Genomic DNA, 22,554 nt, shown 5'->3' with positions numbered 1-22,554 from the left:
TTTGCATATTTGAAACTTTTATTTTTATTACTGCAGAAGAAATCCCCATCCGAAATTATCCCATAATCTCTGTAATACTTGAGTCTTCCTTGAGCTTATAGCTAGCACTAGAGAGAAGAGTAACGTTTGTTTCTCGGATCATTGGTCCATTACCTACAAAATATGTTCCTACATTTCTATACAACTTTGACATATTACAAGATGAATACAAAAATTTATACCGGCTAAGAAGACTCAAACAAATAAATCAATGAAACCAGTGGTCGTTACATTTCTGACAATACAAACGAAGGTAGAATAAAAAAATGCTTCGAGATGTTACAACAATGAATCACCTATCTCAAACTCACAGATTACAATGTGGAAGTCGAACACTCGAACTCTCTACAGATACAGAAGCGTACACTACCCCGTTATCATCTTCGCGTCTAAAACAACTATATACTATCGAAAGCGCGTTGAGGATTTATTCGGATATGCATTGGTGCGATCTGAACCAATCGTTTGACAATAACTTAACAATCCGTCTCTCAAGTCTATCAGAACCAGAACCAGGCCTTAGAATGCCCGAGTCACCCCAGACGGAACATGAGCTGCTGTTCTTACCAGAATCTCCCAAACACCAACCACCAGGCACCACTTCACCATGTTTGCGTCCCAGAAGTTCATGATCGATACGATCAAGGACAGGGTCATCGGACCTGAATCCACTTGCAAATGCTGCTCCGGTTTCAACCATTTCTGTGAACTCTTTAGGATCAAGCCGGTGGTATCTTTCTTTAACAGTCTCGTTAGAAGCTACGTAAAGTAAGTTGTTGTTGATGATGGTCTTCTTGAAGAGATTTGAGTTGCAGAGAATAGTTGGGAAGTAGTTGGAGAGGGAATCAGGTGTGTTGGACAAGTACATGAGTAGAGTCCGAGGGAAGTTATCAGTGGCCAAGACACAGTGCTCTATAAAACTACGGCTTAACATGGAGAAAGATGGACCTGCCAAAAAGAGATGATTGCATTTAGTATGATCATTGAAGACATAGAACATTATCTCAGACCCTTCTTCTCACACAGTTTATAAGTTCCCTAGAACATATTAAAGAAGTTCCACAGATTACTAATGGAGGGGAACTGTCAATTGCTAACAATTTGCAAAATTGTCGCAAGGAGAACCATTCCAAGTGATTCCTAGATTTTGGCTTTCCTTTCCCCACTACCTTCTTAAGCAGCTAACAACACTACTGAAAAAAAACTCGTTCTGTAGCCTAATTTCTTCCAAACATGTTTACAGTAATAGAGAGGCTCACCTACACATATCAACTATTTTTAGCATCTTCTATCACGTATTTTACCTACAGAATTGTGAAAACGAATTACTTCCTACAGAACAGCATGAACAGGGAAAAAGTATCCAGAACATCATGCTTGCATAACACACACAATATGCTAAGAACAAACAAGATGATTGCTCCACAGAGAAGTGCAAAAAACAGAAATTAGAGAATAGACGACATGTAAAACAGCTTGGGGAAAGATGAAGGTACCTGAGAATAACTTAAAAGCCTTAGGCAACTCCCGTTTCTGTGAAGCGAAAAACATATCGGTTTTCTCCACAAGATAGAGCCCTGGATCAACAATAACTGGCTTCAACCTTCTTGACCTACAGGAATCAAAAAGAAATGCTCAAAAATCCCCAAACTACATTGAACCTGAGCTCTATGGAATCAAATTAAGCATATACAACACAAAAGGGTCTCTAAAATGAAATCACAATCTTACTCTTTCCAGCCAATGTAACTAGTGTGGTTCACAAAGTTCAAGTCCTTAGGCAAATATGACATAATGTGAAGAAGCTCTACACAAAATCAAACTCAGAATCACTTGTAACACAAACACTGAAAAAATCACACACAACTATAAAAATGCAAAGAGAACGAAGAATCCAAACCATCTTGAGTAAGGAGAGGGTAATCATCAACGCTGAGATGAACAAACCAATCCCAAGCTCCAGACAATCTAAGAAGAATCGAAGCACCATGAAGCGTAGAAGCCATCGGAGACGATCCTCTCTGATACGCGAAATCAGGCTTCCCAATAACATCAACGTTCTTTGCAGCTCGAAAGATCGGTACATCTTGTACAGCAACAGCGAGACCGTCTCGTTCTGATTGAGCCGCTAAGCTATCGAGATGGAGTAGATACCGATTCCGAGGATGGTAAGTAGCGTAGAGAAGACGAAGGATCCGTCGCGAGTCACCGGAAGATCCAGAAATTAGGTACGCGATTGAAGGAGGAGCTGTATCGGCGGCGATTTTGGATGAGGAAGAAGGAAAGAGTCTCGGGTCGGGTCGTAGATCTTCGCGTCGTCCGGTGTAGGAAGAGGAAGAGTGGGAAGAGGAAAAGAGAGAGAGGAGGAAACAGAGAGATAGAAACGCGGTGGTGAGGATTATGTAGAGAGTGACTCTCGGTTGCTCCGGTCCGTACTGCATTTTTCTCAAGGCGGCGCGTGTAACACAACGTTCTGTGGAGAAGAAAGCTAACTCTAGTATGTAATGGTCACAGTACTAGTACTACACCGCATCGAAGAAGTCTGAAGATAGAATCTTTTATTTTTAATATATAGTTAAATTAAGTAATTATGTAGTTTGCTTAATGGTAACGACGATGTTATTGTCGAAGAGAGAGGTTCGTATGATTAGAGATTATTACTAAATCATGATACAATTAGATTCTATTACATCATATATACACTAAATAAACTGATTTATTACACATTTTACACGGAACAAACTTTTATAAATTGGTCATATTCGAGTTACTGAGCGGCTTATTCGCCATTCTTGGTCATAATTTTCAAATATGAGAAGAGTAACTGCAGCATATTTTCACTGAACTAAGAAGCATCATAAATTTCTACTGCCTGAAATAGCCAAAATGAAAATTATTCAAAATTATATCTCTAAAAATATAACTAAAAAGTAAAAAATTAGGATTAGAATATATACACTGAAGCACAAAAAAAAATACTTAGGTAGAATAAACACTTTTGTTCACCTCTTTCTTTTTAACTAATCAGAACGAAATTATGTGTAAGTTAAATATTAACTTGGTTTAGATTTTATAATTAAAACAAAATTATGTATCTGTTTGAGTTTACAAATAAAGCGATTATGGTTTATATTTTAAAATTAAAACGAAATTATATGTCGGTTTGAGTTTACAAATAAAGTGGTTAGGGTTTAGATTTTACAATTAAAATGAAGGGGCTGTTATTGGAAAGGTGATTTCTAAATCTATATGGAATGGTAAATTCTAAAAATTAAAACACATGGATTTTGAAATAACATGTTTTATCCTTGGATTTGAATCCTTCTATTTTACACTTTCAAATCTATTCAAATTCATTTAAAACATAATGTGGATTTTGAAATCCAAAAACAAATAATTAAATGAATAACATAGGATTTTAACAAGTATTTATAAATCATATAACCAATAACACATGATTTTGATAAGTATTTTAAAATCAATGATTGAATAACACACGATTTTTGTTTGGATTTCCAAATCCATTAAAATCATATAACCAATAACCCCCTCGAAATTATATGTCGGTTTGGGTTTACAAATGAAGTGGTTAACGTTTAGATTTTACAATTAAAACGAAATTATATGTCGGTTTGGGTTTACAAATGAAGTGGTTAGCGTTTAGATTTTACAATTAAAACAAAATTATATGTCGGTTTGGGTTTACAAATGAGATAGTTATAATTTAGATTTTAGAATTAGAACGAAATTATATGTTGGTTTGGGTTTATAAATGAAATGGTTATAGTTTAAATTTTACAATTAGAATGAAATTATATGTCGGTTTGAGTTTATAAATGAGATGATTAGGGTTTAGATTTTACAATTAGAATAAAAATATATATCAGTTTGGATTTATAAAAAAACGGTTTAAATTTTTAATTTTATAATAATGTATACATTGTTTCTTTATTTTTTTTAAAGAGATGAATTAATAGGCAATTAAATATATTGTGACATGTCAGATTCTCATTTGTTAAAATAAAGAGAGGTGAATAAAGGGATTCACTAGCATAAAAAACAGTTTATAATATTTTGTCATATTCCGTAGAAACAAAATACAATGATTCATATTCTTTCATTTTTTCAAGAGATTCATATCTTTTCCAATATATTTACTTTTAAAAGTTTTCTAATTTAGAATCACAAAATCGTTTAAAAAATGGAAATAACAAATATTTTTATTGATTCATATCTTTTCCAATATATTTAACTTTTCTAATTTGTATAATTGTCCGGTGATTAACATTACATTTCTAGGCTCCTCCTCAATTTCAAGTTATTTTTAATATGATATATGATGAATCCAGATAGCCAACAACTCTAATTACTTTTACTGGATAGGTAAAATTTATTTTTGTCAATGTTTGTGTGGCTCTTAAATAACCTAGAATTGTTAAGAAAATATGATTTCCTTGTAAACTTTTTTTCATTGTATTTCCAATTCTAACTCAGATTTTGAAGCATGGTCAATGGACCAGAGTTTGGACAAAAAAATTAAAACTACCTATACTAAAACAAAACAATATATATTATTTAGGAATGACTCATATTTAAAAATGTTATTGCTCTGAAGATAAGAAATGTATGTGATTTCTCTATTGCGATGCACCAAGTTTGTGCAATTATTTACAAACTATAGTCTAGAAATATAAAGTGTAAGTAAGACCTAAAAGATCGTTATAATCAAATGGAGAAAAACCAAAAAAAAATTCTCGATTTCTTTATCTTCTAAATTATCTAAAAAGAGTTCAAAAAGCATAAATAACCATTAATTGTAATGTTTGTATTTTGTAATGATCTACTATCATAGTAAGCAATAAATGCCTAAAATTTTAAAGCATAAACTAGTAGTGGATTTATGGTGAAAAGATGATGTAAAAAAAAATGAAGCATTGCATGCTGTGCATTACATATGCGCTAAATGTTAGTTACAAATCTCTGATGTTGTATAAGAAAATGGTAACAATTCATTTATAAAGTTTTTTTAATCAAAAATTTTCCAGTATTAATTACTCTGCAAAATAAGAATCGGTGAGTTTTCATATTAATTAAAAGAACAATGATCAAAGCGAATCAATTTTATTTTAGAAATAAATCATAGGTTTTTCAAAAATTTGTCTTACTTAATAATATTTTGTGAGGGTTTATTCAAATCAGATATTTTAACCAAATATACAAAAACCTTTATTACAGATTTCGAATATGGAAAAAAAATTGGAATTTTCTATTTGATTATCCAGAATCTTTGAACTTGACAAAATTTTAAGGTAAAAATCTCATTAAAAAAAACTTATACCTTAATTTATATTAATAAATAGCTTAATAGTACTGATTCACTTGTCACACTGTTGTGTGTACAATTCACCACCTTTTATTTAATTCATAAGTTTTTAAGAAAAGTAATTAAATTTATTTTTGGTTTCAAAATAACAAACAAATCCCGAATTTACCCTGCAATTATATTTCAATCCAAAAAACAGTGTGATGAGTCCATCTGCAGTTTGATCGTAGCGTGTATTGGTCGGTTGTTAAATTGTCGCATGTACTCGGTTTTTTTTTTGCATCTTTCAATTCTAATTCTGATTTTGAAGCATGGACCAGAGTTTAGACAAAAATTTAATGCTATCTATACTAAAACAAGACAAATAAATATTATTTAGAAATGACTCATATTTTAAAAAATATTATTGCTGCCAAAAATAAGAACTGTCTCTGATTTCATATTGCGATGCACCAAGTTTGTGCAATTATTTACAAATTATAGTCTAGAAATAAGAGGTGTAAGACCTAAAAGCTCGTTACAAACAAACGGAGAAAAATCAAAAAAAAATTCTCAGATAGTATAATGGTTATTTGTCTTCTAAATTATCTAAAAAACTTCGAAAAATATTGATAACCATTAATTTTTTTATCACTTTTTTAAGAACCAGTTTGTAATGATCCACTATCATAGTATAGTAAGCAATGAAAGCCTAAATTTTTAAATCATAAATTAGTAGTGAATTTATGGTGAAAATATATGAATGTAAAAAAATGAAGCATTACATCTGCTAAATGTCAGTTACAAATATCCACTGTTGTACTAAAAAAATTGGTAACATTCATTTATAAGGTTTTTTAATCGAAATTTCTCCTTTAATTACTATGCGTAACAAGAATCCGTGAGTTTTTAATATTAATTAAAAATAAAAATCAAATTAAGCAAATCAATTATTTTTTAGAAATAAATCATAGGTCTTTCAAAAATTTGTTTGACTTAGAATATCTTGTGAGGGTTTATTCAAATCAGATTTGTTTACCAAAAACATTTATTACAGATGTCGAATATGAAAAATAATTTGGAATATATTATATTTGATTATTCAGAATATTGACAATATTTTAAAGTAGAAATCTCATAAAAACAGAAAGAAAAAAAAACTTATCCCTTAATTTAAATTAATAATTGGCTTAACAGTACCGATTCACTTGTCATTGTGTACAATTCACCACCTTTATTTATTTAATTTATATAAGTTTTTAAGTAAAATAATTAAATTTACTTTTGCTTTCAAATAACAACAACTTCCCGAATCTACCCCGCAACTTGCGGTGGCAATTTATCATAAAGTCAAAAAAGTATTCGACACGTGTCCTCCAACTATTCGCCCAACACTTAAGTTCTCGTAATCTTATTGGTTCATATGCATCACCCTCTCTTTAGTCCCCTCAATTATATCATCACCCTCCAACTTTACCCATAATCACGTCAATGCCATTACACTAAAACAAAAGTATTCAATTTTATTATAAATTTTGGGAAAACTAATTTTAAAAAAGTATAAGATCAGAAAAGCGTCTATCATAAGTACAGTCGATCTTCTCCTTCTATGTTATAAAGGTACACTGAAAGTAAATGACAAAACTGATAATTACGTTAATACCATTCAATCACGCCGTTGATCTTGGTGACTATATTAAATTCCAGTGGACCGCGTCGCACTTGATTTTTTTAGGCTTTCAATATACGTTATAGGAAAAAAAAAGTGATTTTAAAAAGAGAAAGAGGAACAAACCATTTTTCGTGTCATCATCCCCTTCCCCACTTCCAACCAATATTATTATTTATTCATTTAATTATTTTACTGTTTTGTCAAATTGAAAAAAAAAAAGAATACCCTAAACGCCGTTGTGTGAGAGAGAGAGAAAGAGAGATTATAAACTTCTCTGTCTCTTTTCATCAATAATTTTTTTTCTCTCTCTTCAAACCAAAAAAAAAACTATGGAAATGGAATCGTTCATGGATGACCTTTTGAACTTCTCTGTACCGGAAGAAGAAGAAGAGGACGAGGCGCAACCGCCGAGGAATATAACTCGCCGGAAAACAGGAATACGGCAAACGGATCCTCTCGGTCTTTTCAACCACGGCGACCATGTATGTCTTACCCCTCCAAAAAACGCCTGTACATGTTTTCGTAAATGGTCCGGTACGTACTAGACTCGGTCGAGTTGACCCGTCGGTTCACGGCGGTTTTGTTTGTTGACTCAGCCGGGTCAATAGTTTTGGGGAATATCGGAAAAACGCGTTTTTCCCTTTATTTAAACGTTCACGTTTTTTGCCGGTTCGTGTTTGTTTCAAAAGACGAAACTACCCTTTCGTTTTTAAAACTTTACTTTTCGTTCGGGGATGTTGGTTGGAGGGTGTATACGGGAGTTACGTTTTCGTGAGCTTTCGAATTTTCCTTTTATTTTCTCTCGATACGAAATGACATCATTACCCCTTTCTTTTTTCTTCACCCACCCATTATCTCTTTTTTGGGAAACGAGGACTCGTGTGTTGTCGAGTCGAGACTCAGTCGAGTTCGCTCAGTCTTAACTTAATTTGAATTTGTTTTGTTTTGGTTCGCAGGGTGTGGTTGAGGAAGAGGATTTGGAATGGATATCAAACAAAGATGCTTTTCCGGTGATCGAAACATTCGTCGGCGTGTTACCGTTGTCGGAACATTTCGGTGTAACGTCGCCGGAGAGAGAAGCGATCGAGGGAAAACAGCGGAGTCCGGTTTCAGTACTGGAGACGAGTAGTAATAGCTCAACTACGACAACGACCTCAAACAGCAGCGGCGGAAGCACGGCTGTGACAACAACAACCACCTCCATGTTAATGAGCTGCTGCGTTAGTTTTAAAGCGCCGGCCAAAGCGAGAAGCAAGCGTCGCCGTACAGGACGCCGTGATTTGCGAGTTCTGTGGACAGGAAACGAAATACAGAAGAAGAAAACTATATCGGCGGCGGTGATAATAGGAAGGAAGTGTCAACACTGTGGAGCGGAGAAGACGCCGCAATGGAGGGCGGGACCATTGGGGCCTAAGACTCTGTGTAACGCTTGTGGCGTGAGGTATAAGTCTGGGAGGCTTGTTCCGGAGTATCGTCCGGCGAATAGTCCAACTTTTACGGCGGAGTTACATTCGAATTCTCACCGGAAGATTGTAGAGATGAGGAAGCAGTATCAGTCCGGTGACGGTGATCATCGGAAAGTTTGTGGATAATCAAAGTTTGTTAGGATTCTTCTTTTTCTTTTTTGGATTTTCTTTTCGTTTAAATTTTCTTTTATTTGCTTTAAGTATTATGTTTTAGGGTTTTGCAGTTGGAATTTTAGGTTCTTTATTTTGTGAAATTAGGGGTAATTAATTACTATTTAGGGGATATTATGGTCAAGAAATGGAAGATAACTTTCTCATTTTGCTGTTTACTTTATTCTGCTGTGGTAATCTTTAAAATAGTGAAAACAAATTTTTATAAGTTCTTGTTTGATAATTAATTTCATAAAATTGATATGACATGTCTATTTAGTTAGGCCAGCTAAGTATAGTTTCTATGATAGAGATATCTTGGAATTGTGAATCAATTTTGGGGGTTTCTTGCATGTCTTGATTGAGTGATTCTTCTTTTGCTTTTTAATTACTGACATTGTCTAAAATGACAAATATATGAATAGCTAGTATTTTGTCAAAAAGCTGATAGCAACCACAACTATTAAATTTGATATATCTTTTTTTTTTTTCTCAAAGTAAAGGAATGGTATAAGATCAAGCAAAGCATTTGCATTTTAAATCTACTGATGAAAAAAAGAATTAAAAAGTGTCTAACAACTTATCAACTAACAACCAAATCTATCAAAGCTTGGGCAAATTTTGTTTTTTAAAATTTATTTTTATTGTTTGATAGTGATCAAACATATGTTTATCCACTAACACAATTATGCGTAGTGACTCATTACAAAAACATAATTTCGTCATGTTCTTTATAACCAAAACACAATTATGATGCGCGAACATGGGTTGGTTACTGGTTAGATGTTCCACTACCACTGTATATTACAAAAATTACAATATTGATACGAGTTTAATAAAAATATCATGATCTCTGGAGACAAAACCTGATGATGGAGGCGTATAGGTAGATTAGATGTAACGTTTTCCTAATTTTATAGTAATATGATTAGTTTAATGTAATAAGGGATTTAAAAAAAAAAAAGATTTAGAGTAGTAGTAATGTATGATTGAGGAGTCAGTGTGTGTGGGAGTAGTAGTCACATGGAATTTGATATTTTAGCTAATATCGTTGCACATGCCTTTACTCTTCTTCTTCCCCAATTCCACCAACTCCATTGTCTCCATTGTACGCCATGAATCATATCACCAATTTCTTAATTATTTTATTAATTATTATGTATCTACCATATTTTATTTCATTCTGTATCTAATATTATAGTATGGTGAGATTTTGCATTAAACTACAAATCTAACTAGAAATTGATGTGATTGATATCACACAATTATTGTTTTTATGCTGACCAAAGCAGGAGATCTGAATTTGAATGGAATAATGTTATCTTATAACTTATAAGTCATGGCAATGTGTCTATTGGGTTCGGTGTATCAAAAATTGACTTTTGAATTTTATACTACATCATCATCCCAATAAGTAACAATGTAAATTTCAGATAGCATAACAAAATTAGATCCTATTGATGATTCTATTTCTACTTATTATTATAATCTAATTTTTGGATTAGAAAAATAACCCAAGACTATATATTTTGAAGTTTGAATCCTAGATTAACATAAAAGCATAAACAACTCTTTTGACTAACTAAGCATTATATCAAAACACCATTGGCACATTAACCACATTAAGTTTCGGTGATTAAAGAAGAAAAGAGAAAAACTTACTCGTAAACAATTGTCTTTAAATTAATAAACTAGGACTGGATGTGCGTTACAGCGCAGAAAAATAAATTAATGTTATTTAAGCGGATAACAATATATAAGATGTTATAGTATCTATTTATTATCCTGTCTATGTTCGTCGTATTTGCTACTACTGTTTAAAAAAGAAAAAAAATAAAACAAAACTTTGTTTGTGAGTATTTTAGATTTTGTACACTATTTGTTTTAAAAGATTGTATACAGTTAAAAGGAACAAAAGTGAGTGAAACATATAATGAGATAGGATATAAATAGAATGAAATAATATTTTACTTAAGACGTGGACGTGGTTGTCGAAACACGAGTACTCAAATATTATTTCCCATGTTTGTGTTTATTAATGCTAATTTGTACATAATACTAATATGTATATATATATATTTTTTTTTAGGCATCGTATACATGGGAAATGTATTTCCCAATGTGCTGAACATGATCTTTAAATGTGAGTAATTGAATTGGGCTGTATTTTAAAATTCGAGATCTAAAAAATTGGGTCTGTGTTTAACTTTTTCGATATTTCGTATTTGGGTTTAGGTGGCCTTTCTAACAAGTTTTTTTTTTTTTTCAAACCTCTGTCTTGATATCTGGAAAGACAAAAGTTTTTTTAACATTATTTCTATCCAAGATAACATATATTCCATCGTTTCATCTCTATCTTGTAATCGATCCATCTTTTCATCTCAATCTTCGATTCAATCAATTTTACAGAAAACATGGTATAATTAAATTCATTACTTCTTCAGTCCACCAAATCTTGGGGAGAAAACTATAAAATCCAAATAGGGGAGAAGCTGCGATTACACGAATCAGTTCAGTGTGTCTATGGAGTTGATGGTCCTATCAATCGGATGATTCAGTTTTGACCCAAGAGTTTAGCGAACCGATTTATCAATTCAATTGGGTTGGTAAGTTCTTACATAGTATGAATATATTTTGTTTATATTTTTCGATTTTACAGGTCTATACTCTTTATGTACGGTTCTATGTATCCAATTCAGTTTTCGAAAGCATAATTGCCAATATTTAAAATAGAATATATCATTAGCAATACCGTATATGATTAGTTCACATGTTTTAAAATTTATGCAATACATGTGCAAGCCTATACAAAGAAACCGAAGCATATATATATGAAGACATCATAATATCCTAAGATAAGTAATGTTTTTTAAAAACATGTTAAATTGTTTTATTTGGAAGAATATATCCTTATTGCTAAATTTCTTTTGCAATTTAACTTCAGGATATCAAATGAGTTGTATTTTCCTGTAGCCCAGTTAGTTACAATAGAGTAAAATTTCATGAAGCCAGAAACAATAAGGTTAATTTGTAAACTTACTTTTTTTTTGTTTTAATTTACGAACTTCCTGAATTGTGGTTTCTTCATTACTATAGAAGACTTTAGTTTTTGTGCAAATATTCGTCAAATATGTACAGTAAGACAATTATTTGTTTGCTTCGAATTGACTTGAACGAATTATAAAGTGTAATATTGAAAAATATTGACCAGGTATACGTATCTTTTTGATTCAATATCAGGACATGGTATAACGTTTTTTGGCGGACGAGTTAAATGAAAAGAGAAGCCTATACAAAGAAGCCGAAGCATATATATAAAGACATCATAATATCCGTAAGATAAGTAGTGTTTTTTCAAGTCAATTCGAAGCAAACAAATAATTGTATGATGTTGCTTGCCGTATGACGTTGATCAACATCACCTCCATGATGCCATGTGATAGGCACGACAGCGGCAGCCATTGAAGAAGGCTTGAAAGAATACAGAAAGGAGAAAGTAAAGAAGGTACGATGATTGAACCTTCGATTAGTATCATCGTATTTATAGGAAGTCGTCACTTATCCTCCATTAGGTACGATTGATAGTATAATTTAGGGTATATACGTGGATTGTGTGATATAAATCTTAGTAGTTAATTAGGTAATATATTCTTAACAATGACGATATATATTGGAGGTGCAGTTAAGGATAGAAGATGAATCAGATTTTGAATTAGGAATATTGTATATTACTCAAAATGCGGCTTAATAAGATTTTGGGATGTCTGTAAAGATTGATATATGTCAAATTAAATAATCTTAATAATTAAGTAATTTAATCAATCAATTGATTATCGTAATCAATGTCTTTAATTGTTTGACTTGATAAGAATATAGACCAATCTAATGTAACCTCATTATTTTGCAGCCCATAAAAGCCCATTATTCTGTGACGGAAGCCGTTAATAGGTCCGTCAATAGTTCTGTTAAGATATCCAATTCAATATTTCCGGGTAATTTCTAATTTAAAACCCGACCCATCATGTTTAAAAGTTTCCTTTACCCTTAATGAATTGTCTTCAGTCAAATTTTGATAAGGGCATTTTTGGGCTATGTCAAAATTATACTTCTCTTTTGCTAATATAATAAGGATAAGAAGGGCTGAAGCGGACGTATACCATCTGACAAAACTTGTGTCAAGTTAAGTCGACTTTAACAAAAACAAAAATGGGTCAGTTTGTAGCCTAAGGGCATGATTAGTGGGAGTTACTCAGGGTGATACTTTTATTAAACAAATAATAAAAAGAGGAGAGAGAAACTAAAACCAAAAGAAACGTTACTTGCTGGAGACCTTTAAGAATCGTTACTTGCTTGAAACTAGACACATGTCTTTCATTTATTGGTGTACATATTAAAAATAAATAAAAAAGAAAAATATATAGTAAATTTTTTTTTTTTTTGTTTTCTGAGAAACAATTGATCGGTTCTCCACTAAAGATGGTCTAAGAGTCTAAGACCTTCTCCAACGGGGGTTCATAGAGGGATTGTTAGTTTTTTGTTGGAAAAAAATAAATCAGATAAAAAACAAAATGATGAGGGAGCCTCTTATATAGTATAACCAAATTTGTTCTAAGATACCATACGTGTTATCGTTCTGTTGGCCAAACAAAATACCCAAATTTAATTTCCTTATTTTTCTTCTTCTTCTTCTCTCCCTCTCTTTCGCGAAAATCTGCGAAAACAAAGAACGACAATCGGACGAGATCGAATCGTTATCTGAAGTTATCGAGCGTTTTATCAACATCTCCACTGTGGCTGAGTCTCATCGTGGACTATGGTTCAGCTAATCGGCGAGTCGGTTCATTGAAAACCTTGAGTCTCCTTCACCAAATCGAAGCATTTCTATCACCAATTCGGAGATTTGAATCTACAATAGTTTTTCACATGGTACATTTCTATTTCTAATTGTATGAATTAGTGGTTTAGTTAAGGTTTAGAGATTAGGGTTCTTTGAATTCGGGAATTAGGCATCATCTGTAGCCTTTAGTCATTACACGTTCAATAGTAAGAAATTTGGGTCTTTCTATGCCCGATAAGTTATGGTTTAGTCTTGTCTGTCTAAGCTAATTCGTTTCTATGCCCGATAAGTTATTGCTTATTGAATGTTTGTTTTTACATTGGTTCTTGATATGTATACCGAAGCTAATAGTCTGAATAGACTTTTTGTTTTCTTTTCTTGGTGACTCTGGTTTGGTGTCAGTTATCCTACATCTGATTGTTGGTAGTGCGTGACAGAATTCTAGAATATATATACTTATATAGTAACCAAATGGCCATGAATTGAATGACTGTTATGTAAGTAGTTCTCTTTGGATATCAGCATTTTGCAATGATTATATTGTGTCACTGATCAAGTTTCAATTCCAAGTTTTGTCCACAAGTCTCCATTTGATGGTCATGAGCTTCACTTTTTTGCGCAGAAGGATCTCGTGTCCCATTGCTGGCTGCCCTGAGCGCCTGAACTCTTTGGACCATTCGAGTTCTTCAAGAGAACCCAACTCTCAAAGAAGCAAAGAGAGAAACATCAGAGGCAACATGTATCAAAGCTGAAACACAAAGAAGACAAAGAAGAAGCTTCTTCAGATGCTATGGAAGTGGAAGACAAAGCCATCGTTCTGTTTTGTAAGGGTTGCCTACCATTTGTTCTGTTTCCCAACCATCTTTATCAAAAAAAATTTGCTCATATTTTGGTTTTATATTCTGCTGCTAGGAAGAGAAACTGAAAGGGAAGCCAGGCTATGAGCATCTTAATGCCACTTATTTGACTCTCATATGCAAAATCTAAAGGTTTAGTACCGTCTACATTGGAAGTAGCAAAATCAGAAGGTGGTTAAGTAGCAAGCAGATTGAGGAAGAAGACTGGTGTCGAAAGCAATACCAAACCTTTCCACGCGGTTCTTATTGATGCTTAAATATATCTTTTATGTCTCCATTAAAACTGCAGGAATAACGATATGGGACTGCTATCACTCCCGTTGTTATATGGAGCAAAGATAAATGATTTAATCATTGCTGGAGAATGGTGGAGACTGGTCACACCCATGTTTCTGGTACAAGACCAACAAATTGGGTCTGTTCTCCCATTCTTTACTGTTTTAAAAACACACTCAACCAAAACACAGCTTCGTTTAGAAACAAAACCAAAATTTTTGGCACAAATCAATATTGTGATTAATCTTTTCTGAAGCTGTATATATGGATGCATATGTATCTCCTCTCGAGTGTTTTGGTTTCATGATGTATCTATCATTCAAAAGCTGATGTATGAGAGAAATAAAGTTAATTCACGGTCTCAAAACAAATACTGACAATCTCCTCCTTGTAAAGTTCCATTCAGATCTTATTAACTTCTTTTTGATGATAGAGAGGATATGCTTAATGCGGCGAACTTCTGCAGCTAGAGTATATGCCTTGTGGTCAGTACAAACAAGCCAGAGTTTACATGTAATCTGTGATCCTTGACTATGTTTCAAGAGTTCTTGGTTTCAAAAAATTTGGCACAAATCTATATTACAATTAATCATTTTCTCCATTTATGAATTTTATTTCTATTGTAATATGTTTTATGCTTTGTATGTTTAAAAATTAATTAAATACAATATTTTCTATTTTTATAATATCTTAAATGTTTACACATTTATACCACTTCTATTCTATTTAAAATTTTTAAATTTCAAAAAACAATATTTTCAAAAATAAGAGACCCAAAATTAGAACCTACCATTGGAGGAGAAAATTTTAACTAAAAGATCATGGGTTCTTATATTCAAAACAATACACAATTAATTCATAAAAAAATCAAACAGTGTTTAAGATCCTCCTAATATGAACCTACGAATAATCTTGCTCTTAAGTGCAATCTCAACCTTTCGTTAATAGTAAAAATACATATACGAGAATATCAAACTAAATTGATCCTGAAAATGGTATTATTTTAGGAATTTTCCTTAACTATATGAACGAACGCACACGAAAATTAATCATCATGCACACAAATCAAATCATATTTCGCTGAATAGATAATTTGACATGCATCGGTGCATAGTACTTATTTCGTTATGTTAAAATATTATTAATCTCATAATAAAACTGACAAAACAGGAAAAAATACGTTCAAAATTTGATAGAAAAATCTAGATTGGCCTAAAATCTTTGTTTGTATATTAAAAAAACAACAAAAAATAAAGCCTATAACCAAGAAAAATCCTTGGTCCAATAGACCTCATCACTACTAAAATAAAATCCATCTTCTCTAACGGACCAAGAACATTTCTTGGTAGATCCACATCTATTGCTGTCTCTAGAAACTTTAAACGCCTCAAACCTCTTCCTCATCGAATCCCACTTCATTGTACATGTGTAAACTGCCATCAACGACCAAAAATCGATCTTAGCCGTCCATTCGAAGTCATCTCCTTCTTGAAGCGCACGACCACCGAGTTCTCCTTGTGGCGAAGTGCACCAAATCACTAGAGGGAGAGACGAGTTGTCTCTGAAGTTGTTGATCACACGCACGTCGTACTCTTCTCCCAGTGACATAGTTTGTGGTTGAAGTATCGATGTGAAGATGATCGTTAAGGAGATAACTATAAGCATAAGCAGAAGAAGGATTATTTTTGGAGTCTTCATGTTTTTATTTTTTCTTGTTAATAATGCAAAGTGTAGTTTTTATTTTCTTGTGTTTGATGAAATTTATGTGTGTACATATATTCTGATAAAAATTGTATTTTTTTCTTAAATCTGAAATCTCACAATAATTAAATAGATTCTTTTGTTTAATTAAGAAAAAATGAAAAGGAAACATATAACTATATTTGCTGGATAATATGTAGGAAATAATTAACATTAACATATGGCAGAACCACATATGAAAAATCTTATATATATATAAAAAATCTACAAAAGTAGCACCAGAAAGGAAACAAATTTCGAAAATCAATTGGTTTATATGAATATATGGAACACAATATGATATTGTTTTAGAAATGAAAGATAAGCTAGCTAGGGATCATCACTTGTAGGAAATCCAAAGCTATTAGGATTTATGCTCAAGTGAGCATTATTAGGCTAGATAAAAATATAGAAAATGATATTTAAATAAAATGGCTAATTAAAGCCTTCTTTTGTGCAAATGAAAGTAAAGAAAAGGAAGATCTTAAGATTGTCACCAAAAACACAATATGTAACTAAGTAACTTATTTGATTTCGTAAGAAGGTTAAGAGGAGAGTTGCTCCAAATACAGATATATATATATATATATATATATGTCTCTGAAGTTAGCAGACATATATATATATATATCTTGCCCTTAGGTAATGCTTCTTTCTTACTAGGAACTGAAGGATTATATATCGACTTCAGCATCATACCCACCAGCAAAATATTAATTATGTCAAAATTTGAACAAGATGATGGATGGTTTCTTTTTTTTTTTAAAGTGGACTTAGGGAAGGTCTAGATCCATTTGAGTTCTTTCTCCCCATGTCTCCTCCTCACAGAATAATTTTGACCAAACGTATTTACAAAGTAAACATTTTGATCCATAGCATATATATGTTTTCAAAAGTTTCAACCGTACAAGAAGCCGAACCGAATAAACATTTGGGTTACGGTCAGTTTTGGTCCAACCTGATCTAATCAGTTAACAAATTTGTAGTTTTGAAACATATATGGGGAAACAAGCTAACGGTCTTCGTCTCCCCCTCCCCATCCCCTCCAAAACTAAAACTGTTTTCTAAAATTTCTCTTTTATTGCGTGTGATCATCAACTAGCCATGCTTCTATTATATCGTATTCTCTTTTATTACTTAATCATAGCATTTATCATCAGTTGTTTTCTTGAACTAGATGACATCAATCTTCTGCCCATGGGCTCAACCGCATCATCATTACAATTCAAAGCCTCAAGAATATCGTTTGGTGGGTGCTATTTAAAATATTTAATTCTTCACTAGAAGAAATGGACGTAAGAAAGGGTTTCGCTGACCCGACTTACGTCCAAACCCATTTCCCACGACATTACTTGGATATACATGTTTACTCATTGTTTGTGTCTTGTTTAGTCTACTGCTCAATTTGTGTTTTTGGTTTGTACGTTTCTTGTCATCGCTTCTTGTATTTCTAACGCTTTGGTTGGTGTCCACAAAAACAAAATATCTCACTAATTATCCGATCCTTAATTCATAGGAACTAGGAAGACTTGCCAAGTCAAGCTCCTTACCTAGAATATGTCTTATATATATAAAGAGAAGTGCGTATGCAAGAAATGCATGTCTATCACCTAGTAATTTAACAGAAAGATCATCTTTGTTTCCAAAAAAAAATATCATGATACGAAGCCAATCTTATTGCTTCCTTGGTATTATTACCATCTATTTCTTCTTTTGCCTTCTTCTGTTACCAAACATCTTTGCTTCTCCCACACGGTACTTGTGCCGCCCCAGCCAGAGGGATGCTCTTCTGGAGCTACAGATGGAATTCCATGTACCAACAACTTCATGGAACAAGAGCGTTGACTGCTGTTCTTGGGAGGGTGTCAAGTGTGATACAATCGTGGGAGAGGTGATATTTCTAGAGCTCTGTTACTGTAATGCCAGCACCTCTTTGAAATCTAATGGTGGTCTTTTTAAACTCCAACATCTTCGTCACCTAGATCTTTCACTTTGCCATCTCCAAGGGGAGATTCCTTCCGCCTTTGGAAATCTTTCTCATCTCACACATCTTGATCTTTTTGGTAATGAATTAGCAGGTGAAGTTCCGACTTCAGTCGGTAGCCTAAGCCAACTAAGGTACGTGAGTCTTTCGGGTAATAAGTTGAGAGGTGATATTCCTAGGTCATTTGCCAACTTAACAAAGCTTTCTAATTTTTATCTCTCTAGAAATCAATTCACTGGTGGGGAGATAGTATTAGCCAATTTAACCAGCTTGTCCCATATAGACCTCTCATCCAATCACTTCAAATCATCTATTTCTGCTGATCACCTAAGTGGACTCCGCAACTTAGAGCAATTTTTGGTGTGTAGCAACTTATTTTTTGGACTTTTTCCATCATTCTTGCTCATGATTCCTTCGTTAGTCGATATTGATTTAAGCCAAAACCAATTCGAGGGACCTATTGAATTTGGAAACACCTCCTCATCGTCTAAGCTTAAAGTGTTAAATGTTGGCGACAACAATTTTGATGGGCTAATCCCCGAATCTGTATCAAAATTAGTCAATGTCATTCATTTATATCTTAAGCATAACAATTTAGGAGGACTAGTCCCTAGTTCTATACTGAAATTACGCAATCTAGAACGTTTAGATCTTAGCCATAACAATTTCGGAGGACGAATCCCTGGATCTATATCTAAATTAGTCAATCTCCAATTTTAAGATCTTAGCTATAACAATTTTGGAGGACGAGTCCCTAGATCTTTATCTAAGTTAGTCAACCTCAGTGAGCTAGATCTTTCCTACAATAAGTTAGAAGATCAAGTACCTTACTGTTTATGGAGATCACCTAAGATGTATTCTGTAAAGCTTTCCCATAACTCTTTCACCAGCTTTGGAAACTCGGTGGAAATTGTTGATGGAAAATCATTAAGTTGGTTGGATCTAGGTTCAAATTTACTCAAAGGACCAGTTCCACAATGGATATGCGAGTTTACATATTTAAATAACTTAGATTTGTCCAACAACCATTTCTCTGGTTCCATTCCTCAATGTTTGGAGCGTTTCACTGTTCTTGAAAAACTAAATCTTAGAAACAACATTTTAAGTGGATTTCTACCTGATGTATTTATCAAAGGCTCTACGTTACGATCAATCGATGTCAGCCACAACAATTTGGCGGGAAAACTTCCAAGATCTTTGATCAAGTGCGAGTGGATGGAATTTCTAAATGTGAAAGAAAACAAGATCAAGGACACGTTTCCATTTTGGTTAGGCTCTCTCCAATGTCTAAATGTTCTTCTGCTCCAATCAAATGCATTCTATGGTCCGGTATATAACCCCTCTGCCTACTCAGGGTTTCCGGGTCTACGGATCATTGATATATCTAATAACCACTTCGTTGGATCATTACCACAAGACTATTTTGCCAATTGGACTACAATGTCATTGGTTTGGCATGGTTACACCAGACCCGAGATAAACTATGTAGGTTCTTATTCCCCTGTGTTTGATTCGATGGATTTGGTTTACAAAGGAGTAGACACAGATTTCGCTCGCATCTTTCTTGGCTTCAAAGCTATTGATTTTTCTGGAAATCGATTCTCTGGACATATCCCAGAATCCATTGGTCTGTTTAGAGAACTTCGCCTTCTTAACTTGTCGGGCAACAGATTCACAGGCCACATTCCACCATCCTTGGCAAATATCACAAGTCTCGAGACGTTAGACCTATCTCGAAATAACTTGTCAGGTGAAATTCCTCGAGGTCTTGGAAAACTCTCCTTTCTGTCCAACATCAACTTCTCCTACAACCATCTAGAAGGATTAGTGCCACAGAGTACACAGTTTGGAACTCAAAACTGTTCTTCATTCATGGGGAATCCTGGATTCTATGCCATTGAGGAAATTTGTAGAGAAAGCCATCATGTTCCCGTTCCTACCCCAGAGCAAACCGAGGAATCTTTGTCCATACCGGAAGAGCCAATGCTGAATTGGATAGCAGCCGCGATATCATTTGGACCTGGTGTGTTTTGTGGGTTTGTGATTGGACATATCTTCACTTCATACAAACAAGAGTGGTTCACAGCTCGTTGAGCCCATCAAGTTTGTTCTCCGGTAACTAGTTCGTCAGGTCAGGTGTTTATTTTATCCTTGTAATTTTCCATTTCGTGGTTTTCTTATAAACATATTCAATGTCCATAAGCTGTATATATATGGTCCATGTCAGTTCCCATGTATCTCTGTTATAAATATTTAACAAAGTGTCTAGGAATACATGTTAACTTATTACTCATTATATCTCACAGCCATCCATTTATGTCTAATTAAGTAATTTGAGTCTAAGAAATCTTTATTTTAGTTGAATTCACATTCACGGATTTTACTACAGAGCTTGAAGACATAGTTCTCTCATGTATAGTGTGAGAGATTAGAAGAATAGGTGATCAAAATTTTGAGGTCTCATCATTTAACTTAGGAATGGCAATGACGCCACTTGTAATAGTAGTAGTGCAAAAGGTTACTATTGGGTTGTCTTCATAGCTTGACAAAAGAATGTTTGGGCTTAGTAGGCCTAATTTACCAATAGTGGGCCTAGTGGTAACTGGTGGGCGGATCATAATTTCCCCTTTTCATTTTCTAGGGATAATCATTTTGTAACGATCGGTATTCGGTGCGATAAGTTTCACCGGCGACGATGATGGCTTTGAACATTCGGCGAAGAAAGCCGAGATATCTCGCTTTAGGTTTAGCAGATCAACCAATCACAGTTCCAGAAACCGCTTACGCTGAAGTCCGTGAGAAAAGTCGCCTAAGCTTGGTTGGTCGAGTTGTTGTTACCCACAGAACACAAGATCTCTACTCGTTGATCGATAAGCTCCCTCAAGAGTGGCCCATCGACTCATCTAAATGTCGCGGCCGCCTCATCGGCGGAGGGAAGTTTGAGAGCGAGCGTGACTTGGAAATGGTTCTTTGGTCTGGCCCTTATCACTTTAACGGGTCGCTCGTCGTGTTGGACAAGTGGCAGGATAAGCCAGGTCCCAAGTTTCTGAAACAGGTGCCGATGTGGTTGAAGATCCCGTGGGATTCCGGTTCAGTATCTAAGCGATGGGACGGTTCGTGAGATTGCTTCGTCTATGGGTGAGGTAATGGAGGTTGAATTAGATGATACGATGTTTGATTTGCGTACTGTGCGTGCTCGTGTCAACGTTTCTGTGGATACGACTCGTTTGTGTTTTAAGAAAGTGGTTAGGTTTGATTCAGGGAGGGTTAAGATTGTGACTTTGAGGTATGAGGATATTGCTAGGAGTAGAGCTCGGTTTAAGTTTTGTTGTAACTGTGGGGCTTTGAATCATCTCACTAGCTCTTGTTCAGTCCCTTGGGTTGATGTTCCTGACCCTTATGATCGTTCTCTTTCACCACCGCCTCATGAGTCTTCTATCTCTGATGGTTCTGCTGAGAACAATGGTGAAAGTGGTACGAAAGAGCAGCTCCAACTGGCGGATGCGTCTGCTGATGTGGTTCAGGACTTACCTAATGGGGATGGTGAGCAGCAGCAGCAGCAACAACAAGGTGTTGATGTTGTTGAGGACGCTCGTGCTACGCAGGTGCAGTCTGAAATGGTTGGAACTTCATCTGGAGGGTCCAAAAGGAAGTTTGATGCCACGGAGCAGACTGATGATAATCTGGAAAAGCGGCTTAGAGGAAGCGCTGATGATGCATCAGAGGGTTTGGGGGTTAACCCCAAACCACTTCAAGAAGAATGATCCTGTGTGAGTTAGAACTGTTAGGTGCTCTGGGTTATAGATGTTTCCTGACAGTTTTTTAAATGTCTTTTTGGTTATCGGAAAGGCATAGTTGTTTCTGAAACCGTAGTATAGAAGGGTATTATGGAGTTTATGCTGGCTATGATGTCTTCAAGTCTTTGAAAGATGTTTTTTAGGTTCTGCAATCGTTTTGGTCCACCGCGGAGATGAGATTGTGATGTGGGAAATGCTGGGTATAGTGGTTTGGTGTTTGCCGGGTTGTTGTGGTTAAGAGTTTCATTTTGAAACATAACGGTCTCGTCTTTGCTGTTTATTATCTCAAGACTTCTGTAAGACTTAAATTTCTGTTAACTCTTTTGCATGATGTAGTGAACAACTAAGTTTGTTTTGTTACATAGTAAATTAATCAAAAGTTAAGTTGGAAGTTTTAGACGAATGAGTAAAAAAAAAGCTTCGAGGCTCAAACA

At 34.2% G+C, this 22,554-nt stretch overlaps 3 protein-coding genes, 1 long non-coding RNA gene and 2 pseudogenes across 8 annotated transcripts; 4 read left to right on the top strand and 2 right to left on the bottom strand.

The window, feature by feature from the left end:
• Positions 1–214: 214 nt before the first annotated feature.
• Positions 215–2,675, bottom strand: LOC104766336 (beta-glucuronosyltransferase GlcAT14A). Its single transcript, XM_010490203.2, has 4 exons — positions 1,940–2,675; positions 1,771–1,846; positions 1,536–1,651; positions 215–987 (listed from the first exon to the last, which is right to left on the bottom strand). The coding sequence occupies exons 1-4, from the start codon at positions 2,478–2,480 to the stop codon at positions 467–469; spliced, it is 1,254 nt and encodes a 417-aa protein (XP_010488505.1). The 5' UTR covers positions 2,481–2,675; the 3' UTR covers positions 215–466.
• A 4,439-nt stretch (positions 2,676–7,114) lies between these two features.
• On the top strand, positions 7,115–8,796 carry LOC104766335 (GATA transcription factor 1). Of its 2 annotated transcripts, none has more exons than XM_010490200.3 (2): positions 7,115–7,495; positions 7,970–8,796. In XM_010490200.3, exons 1-2 carry the CDS (start codon positions 7,343–7,345, stop codon positions 8,603–8,605), a joined length of 789 nt encoding a protein of 262 aa, XP_010488502.1. In that variant the 5' UTR covers positions 7,115–7,342; the 3' UTR covers positions 8,606–8,796. The 2 variants fall into 2 exon arrangements, with proteins under 2 accessions (XP_010488502.1, XP_010488503.1); XM_010490201.3 differs by having other exon boundaries at positions 7,115–7,547.
• A 2,187-nt stretch (positions 8,797–10,983) lies between these two features.
• LOC104766334 (uncharacterized) lies at positions 10,984–14,970 on the top strand. Of its 3 annotated transcripts, XR_015591699.1 has the most exons (9): positions 11,080–11,235; positions 11,574–11,651; positions 11,870–11,963; positions 12,073–12,134; positions 12,537–12,621; positions 12,759–12,858; positions 13,116–13,555; positions 14,089–14,290; positions 14,379–14,970. It is a non-coding gene; the product is annotated as an uncharacterized LOC104766334 (long non-coding RNA). The 3 variants fall into 3 exon arrangements; XR_015591701.1 differs by lacking the exon at positions 12,759–12,858 and having other exon boundaries at positions 10,989–11,235; positions 13,355–13,555; XR_015591700.1 differs by lacking the exons at positions 11,574–11,651; positions 12,759–12,858 and having other exon boundaries at positions 10,984–11,235; positions 13,355–13,555.
• Positions 14,971–15,716: 746 nt separating this feature from the next.
• LOC104766333 (S-protein homolog 24-like) lies at positions 15,717–16,361 on the bottom strand. Its single transcript, XM_010490199.3, has one exon. It carries the CDS (start codon positions 16,295–16,297, stop codon positions 15,857–15,859), a length of 441 nt encoding a protein of 146 aa, XP_010488501.1. The 5' UTR covers positions 16,298–16,361; the 3' UTR covers positions 15,717–15,856.
• Positions 16,362–17,942: 1,581 nt separating this feature from the next.
• Positions 17,943–22,517, top strand: LOC104767820 (receptor-like protein 37 pseudogene; annotated as a pseudogene). Its single transcript, XR_015591352.1, has one exon. The product of XR_015591352.1 is annotated as a receptor-like protein 37 pseudogene (transcript).
• LOC147920519 (uncharacterized) lies at positions 21,019–22,272 on the top strand (annotated as a pseudogene).
• Positions 22,518–22,554: the final 37 nt, after the last annotated feature.

Source organism: Camelina sativa, chromosome 19 (assembly GCF_030686135.1).
Source record: "Camelina sativa cultivar CO46 ecotype springtype chromosome 19, ASM3068613v1".
NCBI classification, from domain to species: Eukaryota; Viridiplantae; Streptophyta; class Magnoliopsida; order Brassicales; family Brassicaceae; genus Camelina; species Camelina sativa.
This window is presented reverse-complemented; position numbering and strand designations above follow the sequence as displayed.